This window comes from Mus caroli, chromosome 4 (assembly GCF_900094665.2).
Source record: "Mus caroli chromosome 4, CAROLI_EIJ_v1.1, whole genome shotgun sequence".
Classification (NCBI taxonomy): domain Eukaryota; kingdom Metazoa; phylum Chordata; class Mammalia; order Rodentia; family Muridae; genus Mus; species Mus caroli.
Window position 1 is genome coordinate 58119400 of NC_034573.1, and position 17155 is coordinate 58136554.

A 17155-nucleotide genomic window follows, 5' to 3' on the forward strand; every position below is an offset into this window, starting at 1 on the left:
ATCTCCCAAGACTTTCCAGGGTAAAGCCCAACTCCATCTTTGTTAGCTGTGGGGATTGAGAGGAGATGATGAACTGTCTGATCTCAGTTTCCTCATCTGCACATGGGGTTAACAATTGCTTCTGTCTCATTGGGTGAAGTGTGTTAGTATATATTGGGCACCTAAAGTATGCATAGTGCTACACAGCTTGGCCAAGGCTAGGTGAGTCTACCCAGAATCCTCTGCCTACTCACAGGTGGCAACCCTGGCACTGACAGGGATGCTCCTCTTGTTTTCCAAGATGGCGAACACACGAATGAAGTACTCCACTCCTGGCTCCAGCTCCCGGATGGTGGTGGATGTCTGGTCCCCAGGCACACGGAACTGCATCTCCAGGCCATCAGCATGGGTGGGTGTGTACATAATGAGGTACTCAGTGACCCGCATCTCATTGTCCCATGCCAGATTTACAGTCTCCTCTGTTACTTCTGTCACAATAAGGTCTTTGGGAGGGGACACTGAGAGGAATAAGAAAGGATATTGGAGGTCAAGAGTATTCGTGTAGTACCCTATAGGCTTAACTCCCTTGATGAGTCTCTTCTGCTATTTACAATAGAGATCTGAAGTTGTCTGTTCTTAAAATGCATTGTTCCCAACCTTCTGGACTCATCCAGAGCTCTACTGCATGTACTAGGTACAAGTTCTGTCAGTCAAGGGGCTAGAGAGATGACACAGTGCCTAAGAGCACGTTTGTTCTTGCATAGGACCAGGGTTCCATTCCCAGTATCCAAGTAATGACTCACAACCACCCGTAACTCTGACGCCCTCTTTTAACAACTGCAGGTACAGGTGGTTCATACACGTACATTCAAGGTAAACTCTAACACACATAAAATAAAATAAATAACTCTAAAAAGTATTTAAAAGAGGTCTGTCACTTTCCCTATAAGAAAATTCTCCTCCTCTATTTCTTTTTACTTTAAAAACATTTTCATTAGTTCTTTGAGAATGCCATCCAATCTATTTTGACCATCTGGCCTAGGCTTATCTTGAATGTTCCCTGTGGCCCAGGCAGGCATTGAACTTGATCTTCTTGCCTCAGCCTCGGTAGGAGCTGGGTTTACAGACCTTTACCACCAGAAGTAGCTTTGTAATCTATTAGCCCATTGCCTTTATGTTGAAGTCCCTGGCCAATAGTGTTGCTTTCGACACTGTGTTCGACACTTTTCCACTTTCTGGGTCTTAGCTCAGAGTTATACCAGGGTATAGAAAATTATCACCTCAGCCTGGCGCCCTGTGACTTAGTCCTATAGGGTTTGTCTAACCAGACTCTCTTGTTCCTTAGCTGTGATTAAGGACAAGAGGTTTCCCCTGTGGTTGCCTACATCAGGTTTAGAACCCACATCTCTTTACTAAGCTTGCACAGTTCAGACATACTAAACTGTGGGGCTATTTACTTGTTCCTGCTTACCTTTGTAAGATGTTCTTTATCATGATATGAGGGTGAGAAAAATGAAGAGAAAACGGTCATTGAGCGTGAGTGGTTTTGCTTGTTTGCTTGTTTTTTGTTTTTGTTCTTTGCTGTTTATTCATTTAGAGTCAATGTTTCTTGAACACATACTATATGCCTATGCTTATGATAACTCCTGGAAACAGTATTCTGGGAGATGCTCACAGTCCTTGGATAAAGATAGCACCAAAAGCATCAGGTCTAGTTCCCAGGTAACCAGAGACTGTTCTTTAGTTGACTGCATTAATAAGTTAATCTTTATTTAATAGAAATGTCTGTTTAGCCCAGGGAATTATCATGGAAGAACTTTGTTTGTTGTTGGTTCAAAGCCAGAGTAGAGAAGGAAAGGAAACAGATACGAAGTAAAGGACAATGAATGGCTGATTCAATACAGTTGAGGTAGATAATATTTAAGTATCAGGTCTGAGTCTTTTGGACAACAGTATTACTTCTCTGAGCCTTTGATCTAAGTTGCCCAGTGCCAAGAGACTGAGTATAAACCCCTCATAGGGTCAGAAAAAGAGTGTGTGTTTAACAGGAATATACTAACAGGACACATTAAAAGAATTGGTATGTTGATAAATCCCACTATCTGTCTCTGATAGGCATTGCGTATATACACCATCAGGACCACTTGCAGGCCACCTTGCTGATACTCACCCTCAGAGCAGTCTATCCCTGTGTAACCTTCATTGCAGATGCAGCGGCCTGACACACATTGTCCTTGGTTGCTGCAGTCATTAGGACAGGAGCGCTGCCCACAGTCCAGGCCCGTGAAGCCCTCATGGCAGATACACTGGCCGTCCTCACAGCGGCCTTGGCCATGGCAGTCACTGGGGCACCTTTGCTCTTTGCAGTCTTTGCCAGTGAAGCCCTCGTGGCAGATGCATTGGCCATTCACACAGCGGCCATGGCCGTGGCAGTCACTGGGACAGGAAAGCTCAGCACAGTCAGGGCCAGTGAAGCCATCCTCACAGATGCACTGTCCGTCTACACAGCGCCCCCGCTGGCTACAGTCCTGGGGACAGCGCCGGTCTCTGCAGTCTTCCCCAGTGTAGTCGTCATCACAGATACACATGCCATTCACACAGCGGCCATGTTGGTGGCAGTCATTGGGACAGCTCATCTCACTACAGTCAAAGCCCTTGAAGCCTTGTTCACATATGCACTTGCCCTGTACGCAGAGACCCCGGTTGTGGCAGTCATTGGGGCATCGCCGCTGGCTGCAGTCTTCTCCGGTGTAGCCCTCGTCACACACGCACTGCCCATTGACACAACGGCCATGCCCACTGCAGCCATTGGGACACTGGAGATCCCCACAGTCAGCCCCTGTGAACCCATCGTCACACTCACACTGCCCGTTGAGGCAGCGGCCACGGTGGTGACAATCGGCGGGACACCGCTTTTCACTGCAGTCTGCCCCTGCAAAGCCCTCGTTGCAAACACACTGTCCCTCCTCACACTGGCCACGGCCCTGACAGTCGTTGGGGCAGGTGAGTTCACCACAGTCTTCGCCCGTGAAACCTTCTTCACAGTAGCAGGTGCCATTGACACAGCGACCTCGGTCGAAGCAGTCATTAGGGCAAATGAGCTCACTGCAGTCCTCGCCAGTGAAGCCCTCGTCGCAGACACACTCGTTCTCCACACATCGCCCACGGTTGTAGCAGTTGTTGAGGCAAAGGGGCTCATTGCAGTCCTCACCCGCAAAGCCATCTTTGCACACACACCTGCCATCCACACACATCCCGTGTTCCTCGCTGCAGGGCACTGGGCAGACTTCCAGGCCACAGTCCGGGCCGGCATAGCCTTCGAAGCACACACAGACCCCGTTCACACACCTGCCCTGGTCATTGCAGTCGTTGGGACAGGCCAGCTGGCTGCAGTCTTCCCCAGTGAAACCCTCGTCACAGATACACTGGCCGTCAAGGCACTGGCCTCTGAGATTACAGTTCCCAGGGCATTCAGGCTCAGAGCAGTTGGGGCCTTTCCAGCCTGGTTCACAGACACAGCCGCAGCCTTCTGCACTGAAGTTGCCCCGTCCGCTGCAGAAGGGCCTAGTGTCCAGACGACCTGCATCGAAGATAACAGGTATTTAGCTGAGTACATCAGAGCTGGGTTTTGGTACTCACACGAAAAAGTCCTCACTCAAATTCAGCTGCATCCCTAGACATCAACTGGGTGGAGAGCAGAGGCTTTGTGGGAAAAAAAAATCAGAATTCAGTCACATTTAAGCCACACTGACATTAAACTCACCGGGTCTTCTCACACACATGTTTCCTCAAGGGGGTTGACAGAGAGAAAATTAATTGATTTATTAATAATTGCCTTAGAAGCCTAGAGTCCCACAGTACACCCTGCATATGGTAGTCAGGTCCACACTCAACATCATTATCAATGCCCTTTCTGATAGTATTTTCTAAGTGGTGGAAACAGATACTCATTTCTGATTTGACGTTAATGCTTCTGTATTCCTCTGGAACTCGGGGAGGTGGGGGGAGATAATGAACTCCTAAGCAGCAGGATTACTGGAATAGATGTGCAAGGGTCCTGAGTGTCCTCCAGAGAGAGTGAAGTTCCCGGGAACATCCAAAGTCTATGTGTGTTCTCCTTTATCACTGAGTCATCCTGTGAAATTTGGTCGACTCTTAAAATCTCAGTTTTTAGATTTACAAAGAGACGTTAAACCTTGCCTTAAAGGGTTGTTGGGAGGATCATAGAAGAAAGTTACTGTGTCTGGTACATACTGGTGGCTGTGTGGACAGCTCTGACCTGACCACCTTCCCATTATCACACTGTGTTCCATCACGTTAGAATACTCTCCTCCTGATCTCACAGACTCAGTAACACCCAGGCAGAAATGGGCCTTTGTAAGAACACAGGACTGTGGAAGACTGTGTTAACATCTAACTCAGCAGGACCTGGAGAACCTCACTCCCCTCTGGGCCTTTGTTTCCCTATGTACAGTGAGTTGATAAGGCTACACAGCAGTTTCTTTGAGAGATGCCTTTGGGAGGAGGGACACTGTGTTATTCTCAGATGTTTTAGGGTAACTACAAATTATATTTTGGAGTCAAACATGTTTGGCCAAGATAAAATTAAAGTAGGGACTAGAGAGATGAGGGCTCAGCAGCTAAGGGTGCTTGCTGTGTAATCATGAGAAGCAGAGTTCAAGTCCCAGCTCCTATGACTGTATGCCTATATCTTCATCTTGCATGTGAGTAGAGACAGGGGCATCACTGGGGCTTGCTGGTTTCTAGTTTAGCTGAGAAAATGTGAGCCCCAGGTTCAAGGAGGATGCTGCCTTAGAGGAATTGAGAGGCAGTGATAGAGGATGTCCAGGCCTTCTTCTGCCCTTAGTGCACGTTTATAAGAGTGACTGAATGCCCACACATGTGTACACACTCACATACAAACATATATACACAAAAGTCATCAAATAAATAAATCTTAGAACATTTAGATTTATTTATTTTATCATTTCGTAGGTCTGAGTTCTTTGCCTGCATGTATGGCTGGTGTAGGCTGAGGATCTAAAAGGGTGTTGATCCCCGAGAGTGGAATTACAGATGTTGTGAGTGTCCACGTAGGTGATGGAATCTCTGTATTCTCTGGGAGAGCAAGTGCTCTTAACTGCTGAGCTAATTCTTCAGACCAATAAATCCAACAGATATAATTAAGTGAAATGGAGCTTTATGAAACAGAGTTTTCAAATGCTAGGAAATTAGTGTGAGAACTATTATTAGCACAACTCTTCAAAGAACAGAAGAGAAATGGCTCCAATCTCTACCTTTCCTTGACGTTAAAATCTCCCCCTCTGTCTCTCTTTGAAATCACTACCTTGTCTGTCTAGTTTCCCAGGAAACCAGCTTTAAAAAAATCACTCATGGAGTCCTTTAAGCTCATCATCTTCTCATTGGTGCAGAGACAGGGTCAATGAACCCTGTTGCCTTCTGGGAAGCCTACCTTCTGCAGGTTGGAGGCAACAGCCTGTACCCATGGTGCACTGCTCCCTTAGAGACGATACCAGCAACTCCAGCTCCTCCAGCCTGCTCAGGAGCTCCTTCACATCTGGAGCTGCAGCACAGCCACAGGCCTGGCGGGGGATGTTGATGCGGTGTGTGAACACAATTTGGTTTTCCCCATCCACTGTATGTTCCTGGAAGCTCCCACTGGACTCTGGCGTGGGGGTCAGGTCTTTCTCCCCACTTGCTGACTCCAGATCCACTGAGCATTGAGAACCCATGGGCAACTTGATGTTGTAGATGTGGTTGAACACCACTGGCTGATTCTCTTCTGGCAGGGTCATGTTTAGCCCACTCTCTCGCTTGTGCCTGATGATTTTCTTGAGGACCCCACCTTCGGGAGTGAGGGCAAACAAAGCTAGAAAGATGCCTGGTAGTAGCCAGGTCATGGCCCCCATGGTGGAGGTTGGACTGGCTAGGTGTCTCTAGATCTGTAGGGTACCTGAACTCCCAGTAGAATTTGGTATTTAGATGTACTCAAAGGAATACAGTTGGATGTCCCCAATCTTCTTGGAAGAAGGATCTATAAATAAAGGAAAACAATAGTTATTAGGCACTGTCGCTAATACACTGTGGAGTGGCCACAATTCCGAGTGATTTTTTTGCCTTCTTGCCCCCTGGGTCTGAAGCTTTCTTGATATCCCTTTACTATATACGGTAATGAGGACTTAAAATGGTCTCTAGAAAAATCTTGCAATTTTGAAAGATTGACATTACTCACCTTCGGAAATGCAAAGAGACAATAGAGAAAAGAAAGACCTGGCAGAACATTAGAAAAAGGTAGGCAGGGGTTTGTATCTCAGCTTCGGATCTGAGCACTTAGGTAAGTTACTTAACTGTCTCCCTTGTTTCACTTTTTACAGTGAAAATCCTGGCCAATGGCAGTGTTAGAAGGCTGGCCTGATGAGATCATTCCTTGTCCCTCAGTATTTACAAGCCACGCCTTCTGAGGGAATTTTTCTGGTCCTGTGAAGTGTAGCTGCAGGAGATGTTCAATGACTCCTGACTGTAATTACAGATTCTTCAAGTTGAAATAAGTGCTTCTGTTTCTCCGTCACTGGAGACAGAGGGGGAAAGCACAGTACTCAGGGGAAGATGAGGTTTTAGGTCCTACACTGCTTCTTTCTAGTCATGAGGCTCTTGCGTAGCATCCTTTCTTTGTACCTCAGATTCCTTTTTCCTTGATTTATCTATCCAGAACATTGCACAATCTAAGCTTTAGAAGGACTTGACAAAGCACTTTGGAATCAGGTACCCAAATTAAGAGTTGTCCACTAGTTTCTAGTGACTTCTTAGATTGAGCAGTACCGAGAAAATTTATACCAAATGTTCTATAGCAACCAAAGTTCTGTGGGCGGTAGAAATAAATAAAAGATCAGACATGGACTCTTCTAACAACAAAACTAATGAGACAACAGAACAATCCTTTCAGTATTTAGAGAACAAAGAAAAACAAGAATGTAGATGATTTGTTTTCTGAGAATAGAGTCAACTGCTTATGGCTTTGAAAATCACAGGAATTGTCCAACGAATAGCAGAGTATGGCTTATTGGGAAGGAAGCAATTGAGGATGTGACATAGTGAGGAGGATTAGATGAGACAGAATGTGGAGGAAGATGTACCCTGAAGTTCTTTTGACTGCTGAGCTAACTATTCATCAGTCACGATGCCATTCATATGCACAGACATTGAGGTAGGGTAGAGGAGCTGTCCAAGATGCTTGAGAAGTCACTGAGTGAGAACATGAGAGCCTAGCTAAACTCTGGCTCATTTTCAGACTTACAAAACAATGGCTTATGTACATATGTGAGAAATAAATACTTGACAGAAAGTTACCTAAGGTCTTCTCTCATTATGACATACACCTGAGCTGTTGGTTGAGACCCCAAAGGAAGACTTAAGGATAATGTGGGGAGAGAGATACTATTTCATAGTGTAGTTAAGAGGGGAGGAATGATATTTTTGAGGGTTATCTTTCACATCAGCTCATGGTGTCTGAGGATTGGGGGTGGTGCTTTGGGAAAGATCATCCACATCTTCTGTGTTGTGGAACATCTAAGCCCTTTCTGGTTCCATAACTTGGGCAATATACTTGTCATTCAATCCACAACCCTGGCCTTGTTTATAAAATAAGGCTCAGAAACAATTTCAAAGATGGTTCGTCAGTAAAGTGCTTGTCATGAAAGCATGAGGACTTGAGTTTGGTTCTTTGAATCTATGTAAAAGGGTGGGCATAGGAGTACATGCTTGTGGATCTCTGAGGCTTCAAGGTATAATCTGCAAGTTCCAGACCAAGTGATAGGCCCAGTCTCACCCCCTTACCCCCAAGAAAACCAAACCCCCAAAACAAGGTTGATGGCTCTGGAGGAAATTGAAGAAAGACACTTAAGGTTGACTTCTGGCTTCTGCGGCACCACCACTACCACCACCACCACCCACACAAACACCACACACACATACACACACACACACACCAGGGGGAATTATGGATTAGAGGTGTGTACTGGAGCTTCACAACTTTGATGCTTTATAGGTAGTCAATCAACGTCATGACATTGTGTTGCACTCTTGGGATCACACACTAGCAAGAGTCTATGCCAATAGCACTTTTTGTTTAAGCCAGAACTTGGCCTTAGTTGAATCCAGTCCCAAATTCAGTGGCAACTTGGATCTGGATCAGAGAAGCTGTAGAAATCACTGGTGTATGAGAAACTAAACCTTGTGAAGATCAATTTGCTAGAAATAGAAATGTGTACTCTAGAGGGTGTAGAACTGGAGAGAAATAATGACATTAGCAATGCAAAATATTCTGCTGCATGCAGATAACTGGCTGGTTTATGTCTTCTGAGGGCAGACTTTGGGGAAATTAGTTGAGATTGCAGTTTGAGAGATTGAGGTTAGACATGGGGAGTCAAGTTCAGATAGCTTGTGCTTTTATAATTTCAGGATGAACAAGTTAATTTCCAAAGATGATAAAAAGTACAGATAAATGATTATCATTGAAAAAAACATATATTGTGTGTGAATGTTTTTGCCTACATGTATATCTGTATGGATATCATATGCATGCCTGCTGCCTGTGTGTATATCTATGTACCACATGCATGCCTGCTGCCTGTGGAGGCCATAATAGTGAATAATAACCCCTAATCTAGAACTCAAGTTATAGATGGATGTGAGCTACCATGTAGGTGCTAGGAATCACACCCAGGTCCTCTGGCAGTGCAGCAGATGCTCTTAACCATAGATTCATTTCTCCAGTGCCCTGGACTCTTATATTTATGGGAAGTTACTAGAAATGAAGTGTGATCCCAGAGAATGTATTATAGTAAGCTGGTGACTTGTGCTCCTTCATTCACAGCTGAGGAAGCCAACATGGAGTGTATCAGTATTACCATATATCAATCCCAGAGAAGGAGATGTGGGGTTGTCTTCATGTACCCAAAAGAACAAGTGCTGCTGTAGATGCTCTTTATGGATGACTAGGTTGGTGACAAGTTTGGACACTTCAGCACCTATAAGAAGCATGAGATATACTAAAGATTATCTTTAGTCATCTCTTCATTATGAGATAAAGGAGTTATTCTTTGAATATTTTCCCTGGTCATAACTGGAGAATAAGCAATACGTGATTTCAGTTTTAGACAAGTATCAACTTTATCTGGACAGCCTTATGTGGTTGGAGACACACTCTGTGTTAGTTACTTATGACATTGTGATTAGTAGCTCATGGAATGTGTTTATCTTTTTGACTTAGGTACATACATGGAATATCCTGGACTTGGATAGACAACAATGATTCTACTTTTTCAAATGCGGATGAACTTGTTTCCACATCATTTTGGCAACTCTAAGGCATTACGGCAAATTTTTCTTCTGGCTAACAGAGGAGAAAATTTTATTGTGCTAGGTCAGTCAAGCATGGGGCTGCTAACACAGGCTTCTAAAATGGTCTACAAATTCCTCACTCCTTGTCCCTCCCAACATCCATAAATTCCTTCTTGGAATGTGTCAGGAAGAGCCAGGAGCCAGGAAATAGCCTTAAGTGTAGATTTGTTTTCCAAGGACATCTGATCCCCTCAGTTGAGTGAATCCAGGACACTCTGGGTGAAAAAATATAGAGAGAAAACTTAAACTGACAAGCCAAAGACCCTCCTGAGCCATGAGGGTCTGAATTTTAGTACCGGCAAGTCATTATCTATTTGAGATAGGATCATAGGCCCTTAATTGGTGTCCAGTAACATATCAATGGGACTGCGGATTGCCTCAGAGACTTGTCACTTTAAAACAATTTGTTCTTTTTTTTTCCATTAGAGATGAGTTGAATGATGTGTTATAGGTCTTGGGATAGACTTAGGCTAGTAGAGAGTTTCAGAGACCAGTGATGGGCAGCTCTGTGTTTGTACTGAGGTCACAGGTCAGTCAAGGAGGCAGTCATAGAAACAGATATTTACTGGGAGGAATCATAATTGCTAAAGTGAATAAATGTCCTAGAAGAGACTATGTGATGTTTGGGACCACCTGCTGTAGAGGCAGACAAATATGCTTGACTCTGTTCTTCTTATTAGTATGAACCACAGCGAGTTGCAAATTGTCTTTAGGGTGGCAGCAATTCCACATAATTCCACCTTGTTGCTATGGCAGTGGATATAAAATATTGCTTGTCTAGGTCTCTGTGTTAACATCTGTATAATGACAACATCAATACCAGCTGCATGTGAGAAGAAATGAGATAATTTATGCAAAACACTTTCTTAGCTAACACTTAAAAGAAGATAGACTTTAAGTCTAGTAGGCATGATTGCTTTGTCTTGTTTGGAGAAGGCGGTTAGCAGAAGGCTACTTTGTGACCAAAAATAAATTCTTAATGTACTATCGAGAAGTCCTTCCTTTTCTCCAAATGTATTCATTTTCCCTTAAGCTCATTGTTTCTTTCTCTTTCCTCCTCTTTCTCTTCCCCCTCCTTCCTTATTTAATTGTGCACGTGGGTCTGTGTGCATGCATGTGTACACAGGTAGTGGGCAGAGGCCAGCTTCTGGGAGCCCATTGTCACCTTCCACCTTGTTGGAAGCAAGGTCTCTTTTGCTTCTCTGTCGCACTGAGCCCAGTTTACTAGCAGGTCCATGAACTTCTAGGTGATTCTGTCCCTGATTCTCTTCCTGCTGTAGGAATGTCGGGATTACACACTGTTGTGATTCCATCTGCTTATTTACATGGATCCTAGGGATCTGAACTTGGGTCATCAGGCTTGCTCTGTAAGCACCGTCACCTACTGAACCATCTTTCTAGTTCCCACTGTGGCTTTCTCTGTGGGAGCCTACAGTCCTCAGTGTTTCAGTTAGTCTGATATCAGGGCATTCTGAAATCCTTAGGAGATCAAAAAGGCTGTGGCTGCAGACCCAGGATTCCCTTAGCCTCCGTCTAATTCAGTAGCAGGAACAAGGGAGTGAATGAGTTGGGTGGAGCTCTTTTCTGGGAGGTCAGAACTTTGGCCAAGACTTCTCTGAGGCCGGGAACTGCTACTGGGATGGTTGTCCATGATACCCGGCCAGCGATTTCTTCAGAACAGACTGTCTGTGGTTTAGTCTTTCAAAACTGTTCTCTTAATGGAAAACACTTGGCCCAGCCTTGCAGTGCTTTCCATATGCAGTCAGAAATCAGATTATAAAATCAAAATCATAACTGAACAGGGAATACAACCAACAGGAGAGGATCACTGAGTCCAGAAGTGGTAAATTAGTGGTACCCACATACTTTGTACATGCAGACAAATAATGACACAGTTCTGAGAAAGTCCTACTGTAAGCTTATGCTGCATAGATTACCCCAAATAGACATATACATTCATCATAACATATATTTATTTATGGGAACCATTATGGTAAAATGGATCTATAATATTACATTGTATATTTGGAATTTACTAAGACTGTAGATATTTGTTAGTCTCATCTTATACAAACAAAGTAACTATGTGTGGTGGTAGATATGTTAGTTATGATCTTGAAACTGGTAACATTTCTATCTGTCTGTCTACTAAGAATCACATTATACACCAATGCTTTTAAATTCTACCTCAGTAAAGCTAGAAAAAAATAATAAAAATAAGGCCAAGAAAATGTCTCTTTGCAACAGATGGAGACCACTACAGAAAACCATAACCAATCAAGATGTAGAGTTATGGAGCTCAGTCCTAATGGATATATTTGCAAAATACTCCCACACGTAAGTTTCAGGGAATGTTGTAGAAGATAGGATTAAAGAGTGTAAGAATCAGAGAATTGAAGAGTCTCATATAAATCTGTGTTTCCTAGTAATATCCACAGCTATCCTCACAAAGTCTCACCAACAATGGCTAACCAAATCTGAGCTAACTAAGGATGCCAACAACAGATGTGAGAAAGCTAATATTGAAAGCCCACGAGGCCTAAACCCTACACAAAGAACTCTAGGTAATCAAGCAATGCACTAGCAATGAAAGAGGTGGTCCTCTCCAGAGAAATGGTTGTTCAGTGCTAAAATGTCAGCCCTGAAACATACATGTAAGTTTATAATGGTAAGTACTGAACATGTTATATTTAGGAATATATATATATGTATATATATATATATATATATATATATATATATACATATATATATATATATATATTCACATACATTTATGCTTGCAATAGCAATTAGTGAAAAAAGAATTTGATGGATTTGAAGGATAGCAGGGAGGTGGGGTATGTGGGAAGGCTTGGAGAAAAGAAGGGGAAGGAAGAAGTGTCATAGTTATATTATAATCTCAAAAATAAAATAAAAACAATAGAAGGAAGTACATATGAAAAGTTTCCATTAATGCTTAACTTGAGTCCATTGTAATGGTCTCCAGAGAGAAGTGTAACAGAAAGGAACTGAGAGGACTCTTGTGCTAAGAGCTTTCTAGAATTCTTGATTCTGTATGTCTTTGTTCCATCCATCCATCCATCAATCCATCCATTCATCTACCTGACCTCCATCCATTTATCTACCTGACCTCCATCCATTTATCCATCCATCCATCCATCCATGCATCCATCCATCCATCTACCTGGCCTACATCAATCCTCCATCCATTTATCCATCCATCCTTTCATCCATCCATCCATCCATCCACCCATCTACTTGGCCTCCATCCATCCTCCATTCATTTATCCATCCATCCATCCATCCATCCATCCATCCATCCTTATTAAATACCTACCATGTGTCAAGCCTCTAGTTAAGCATGAGTGATACAACAGTAGCCAAAACAAATGTGAACTCTATAGTAATAAAACTTAAAACTACCTCCTAGACAGTCTAAAACATAACTGTTTTTCAACCTACTCTCAAGTGCCACTACAAACTAGAACACGTTACATGGTTCTAGCCCAACAGAAAGGGGAAGGCCATGCTGAAATTCTTTCCAGAGATAATTGCTTCTTACTCACTGTGGGCTTCACAGTGTGAAGGACACTGGGGAGGAGCAACTGAGTGAAGAGCTGTGTCCTTTTCCCAGAGGTCATTATGGCAATGCATGTGGAGATTATGCATGCACAAGGGTAGAACCAGTGCCAGCCTCCGTGAAAGAGTTAAGGAATGGAAGTGGGACTCTTGGCTAAGGAGCTCACCGAGGTATTACTGAAGGAGGAAAGGCCCAGGGCAGCCAAATACTGGTTGAAGAGTTCTTGAGAGTTCAAGGAGAAGGATACCAACAATGATAATAGAAGTAAAAAAGATACTGAGTGATTCATTGCTTGTATTTTTCCAGAGCTTGTGCTAAGCATTTTAAACACATGATTTCAAACTCTTTCCAAGTTGCAAGATAAAGTTTTTATCTTCATTTTGAAGATAAAGAAACTGAGGCATATAATTATTATGTCATATGTGCAAATTGGAGTGTCAATAAGGAGTAAGGATGTGAACCCAAGTCCCTCTGAGTCCATCATCGTTCACTGCCTTTTGCACTGGAAGTCAATGAAAGGAGTTAGTATTTGAGAGCAGTTGCTGCTCTGCCTATCTGACCTTCAAACAGCAGACTGAAGGGGAGTCTATCAGTTCTGTTTGATCAGAACCTGATGGTGCCCCTGTGGAGTGAAGCAAGCTGTTGGGTACCTCTGAGATGCTGCAGAATCTGACTTATTACTGGTGTCTTGAAAGCCCACTTGCCCCACTTGAATGGACAGGCTTAATCTGTCCTCCCAGTGAAACTAAAATACCATCCATTATTGGAAGTTAGTTATCTTCCGTTCTGTCTTTTGAATTGTCTTTTGATGTCTAGAAATGTTTCAGTTCTATTTTATACTTATGAGAGGTTGATTTAGTTATGCATAGGTAGACTATAGACTATATCAGGATTTGGGTTTCATGTTATGTGTGGAAGGCAAGTTATATGTGGCATCGAGCTGTGTATACCCAACACTAAAAACTGTACCTGAAATACAATCAACCACAGTTTTAGAATGTTCTTGGTTGTAATGACCTGTTGCAATTTGGCAATAGTTCTGTCAAACCAAATTTAGCCTTCCACTTAAACACAAGCAAAATGGCTAATATTAAATACAAAGGGATCCAGATATTATATTGATGTTTTTCCTTTCAGGTATTTTGATGAATGGCATTTTGTGGCTCCCCTCCTCCCTCTTCTTGAACAGAAGTTTCATTACTAACCAAATTAAGTCCCCAAATTTTAATCCATAAAAAATTTCCATCTAGACACAATAATGAGATTCATATTTGTGGTTTAGTATACCTAAGAGCAGCTCTGATGAAAAATGACTAGACCCATTGATACATTCAGACCACAAGCTACCTCCTGATGGTCTGGTTTCAATTTTTGAAATAAAATTTCTGCAGAGCAGTAGTTTTCCCTCTTCTGCTCCTTGCCTAGACATAAAAGAAAAATAAAAAGTGGGTTTGACCAAATGGCAACACTATAGATTCCTATGAAATTCTTGAAAATCATTTCAAAAACAAATTTGAATTTATTTCTCCTGGAACAATAGCCTCCTCTATTTTGAATTTCCATCAGAATTTTAAGAAATGCAGTTGGCTCTTTCCTAGGTCTCAAATGATTGAGCCAAGGTTCAAGAATTAGAGCTATTTATTCAGGAGGGACAGGTTATAGATAAAGAGCAACACAGGAGCAGGACACTGTGAATGCATGCGCTAAATATTTGGCATTTGGGGACTAGAGTATTCGGAAACCTTTTCTGAAATAACAGTCTTGGTATTCAAATGAGTGGAATTCTGCTGGCCTGAGCTTTGCTCTTAGATGCAGCCAGATAGAGACACTGGCAATTACCAAACCCAGGAGGCATGAAGATCAGCCAGCCTTGATACACTTTGATAGGAGCTGACCTCTGAAATAAAAATGGATCTCTAAGATTGGTAGCAAGAAACCAGACACTATGGAAAACTGAGTCCACTCCAGTAATTAACTAGTGTGCCTAGAAAAGGCATGCAGACACGTGGTGTCTACTTTTCCTTTCTCAAAAAGGGATCACCTAAAAGCTACAATAATAACCAGTCCTGATTGAAAACATCTGTACTGTCTGTGCCTTAGATGGATTATTTCATTGCTTCTTCTCGAAGATCCCTGACATTTCTTCCTTTATTTTCCTCTCCCTGAGGATGGGGAAACTGGGGTCACATAGCTAGAAGAGGAGAGGAGAGTTTAATTCTGGTGGTCTGACTCATCAGTTAGAGGCAGCATTATTAACCCTCAGTTTTCCTCCAGCAATTTAGTGATGCCAAAGGCTGGTTTGCATGACTAAGTTCAAAGGATTAACTTCAAAATAAGCTTGAGTTTGCCACTCCTCCCCCCCAAACCTATTAACAGTGTAAAACATGAAGTTATGAAGTTACACAAGAGCCAGAAAATAGAGATAAAGATAAGCCTAAGCTCAGAATTAGGCTTAATGTAGCCATACAAATGCAGGAAGCTATTTCCTAATGTGCAGTCTGTGGCATGTTGAGAGGTATTAATGCTGAGCAAAAAGTTATTTCCTAGTTAATCATGTTTGGAGAAGGCTATTTTTAAAGCCAATGTTATTTTAAGCCAAACAAATTACGTATCTTACTTTACTTCAGGATTTTCCAGGGTCTTTTATGTGTTTGTGGAAACCTCCAAGAAGATCGTTTATAGCGTGTTTCCCAAACTTACTTGATTCTTTTGTGTTTGAAGTACATCACAGGTTGGGTTTGATGGCACACAAGGGGTGGCAAGTACTGGCACCAGACAAACCCTTGATCCTCTCTCTTTTTTCAGTCCTTACACATTAGAAATGATGCTATACCTGGCCAGGACCTGTCTTTGATAAAAGGGTGAAGCCCCAGGATAGAAGAGCTCAAGCAACTAGAACCGAGGGTGAGACAAATCAATATATTTATTTGGTTCTTGGCGATTACAAATGCCTTTTCATCACCATCCAAGCTTAGGCAATCAGAGAACACTGTTCATATTTTCCTGCTATCAAAAGCACAGGCCTGAGACAGTTCAGAGAAGGTATCCTTTTTTTCACATTCAAGTTGTACTGACTGGATAACTTGCTGAACTGTCATCGATTTTGCTACTAATATAAAACGCTAGTGAGGAGCATATTACTCTCCCTGTTTGGAAGTTAAACTTAGGACACAGGGAAGCATAAGGACTAAGTCATGAGACAGAAGCAGCCTTTGAAGCTTGCACTGTGGCTTTCATGTGGGACATTTCAATCATATTGTGCCACACCGGGATGGCTCCTCAAACACTTTCTTCAGTTCTGAAAAAAAGTGCCAACTTACAAGTTGAACTGCTCAGTAAGGGACAGGATAAGGAGTGCAGAAACAGTTCCTTCACCTTCTGCTTCCCAGACCCCTAGCCGCTGTCTAAGTGGTCTCCACATGTAACTCTGCAAGTATTTGACCTCTGCCTTCCTCACTGAGCTCTGGCTGGCTCTCCTACTTTGTGTGCTTTTTCTCTGGAGAGCACCAAAGCCAAGGTGCACTGTTTGCAAGTGGTTATTAGCTCCTGGGTACATGTTGGCAAGTTCTCTTTGGCTTAGACAGGGTTCCAGAATCTGCCAGGGTCTGGCTTTGCTCACTGGGTTCCCTAGCCAGAAAGAGTTGCTAATTGGGATGACACTCTACATGTCTCTGCCTCTCCAGCTAGGTTTCCTGACCTGGGCATGCCTGTTTTGGCTCAAGTGGGATGTTTGCCCTTTTTACTGTCAGCTTAAATGTGTGAGGGCAAATTGACAGTTCCCTTAAGCATCTGTGGAGCCTGGTGCTCTGGTATCATTTCCAAGGTCATGGTCCAACACATTTTTTTTTTTTTTGTGCAGCATAACAAAAGCAATGTTTATAATTCTCTTTCTTTTTTTTTACATATATTTAATATTTATTTTTATGTAAATTCTATCTAATATAATGTTTAGTTGCATTTAAGTATCTTGTTCTGTCATTTATTATTATTTTTTTAATTTTTATTACATATTTTCCTCAGTTACATTTCCAATGCTATCCCAAAAGTCCCCCATAGCGCCTCCCACTTCCCTACTCACCCATTCCCATTCTTTTGGCCCTGGCATTCCCCTATATTGGGGCATATAAAGTTTGCAAGTCCAATGGGCCTCTCTTTCCAGTGATGGCCAACTAG

At 42.7% G+C, this 17155-nt stretch overlaps 1 protein-coding gene across 4 annotated transcripts in view; it reads right to left on the bottom strand.

The window, feature by feature from the left end:
* Tnc (tenascin C) overlaps positions 1 to 17155 on the bottom strand; it is an 88203-nt gene that overhangs the window by 57065 nt on the left and 13983 nt on the right. For 3 of the 4 annotated variants that reach the window (XM_029476824.1, XM_029476822.1, XM_029476825.1), the window contains exons 2-4: positions 5453 to 6034; positions 2150 to 3559; positions 234 to 497 (exon numbers count right to left, since the gene is read on the bottom strand). In XM_029476824.1, coding sequence (XP_029332684.1) covers positions 234 to 497; positions 2150 to 3559; positions 5453 to 5909 — 2131 coding nt within the window. In that variant the 5' untranslated portion in view covers positions 5910 to 6034. Of the gene's footprint in view, positions 1 to 233; positions 498 to 2149; positions 3560 to 5452; positions 6035 to 8906; positions 8978 to 17155 lie in introns of those variants that run through there. The other variant, XM_029476823.1, reaches the window with a different exon arrangement.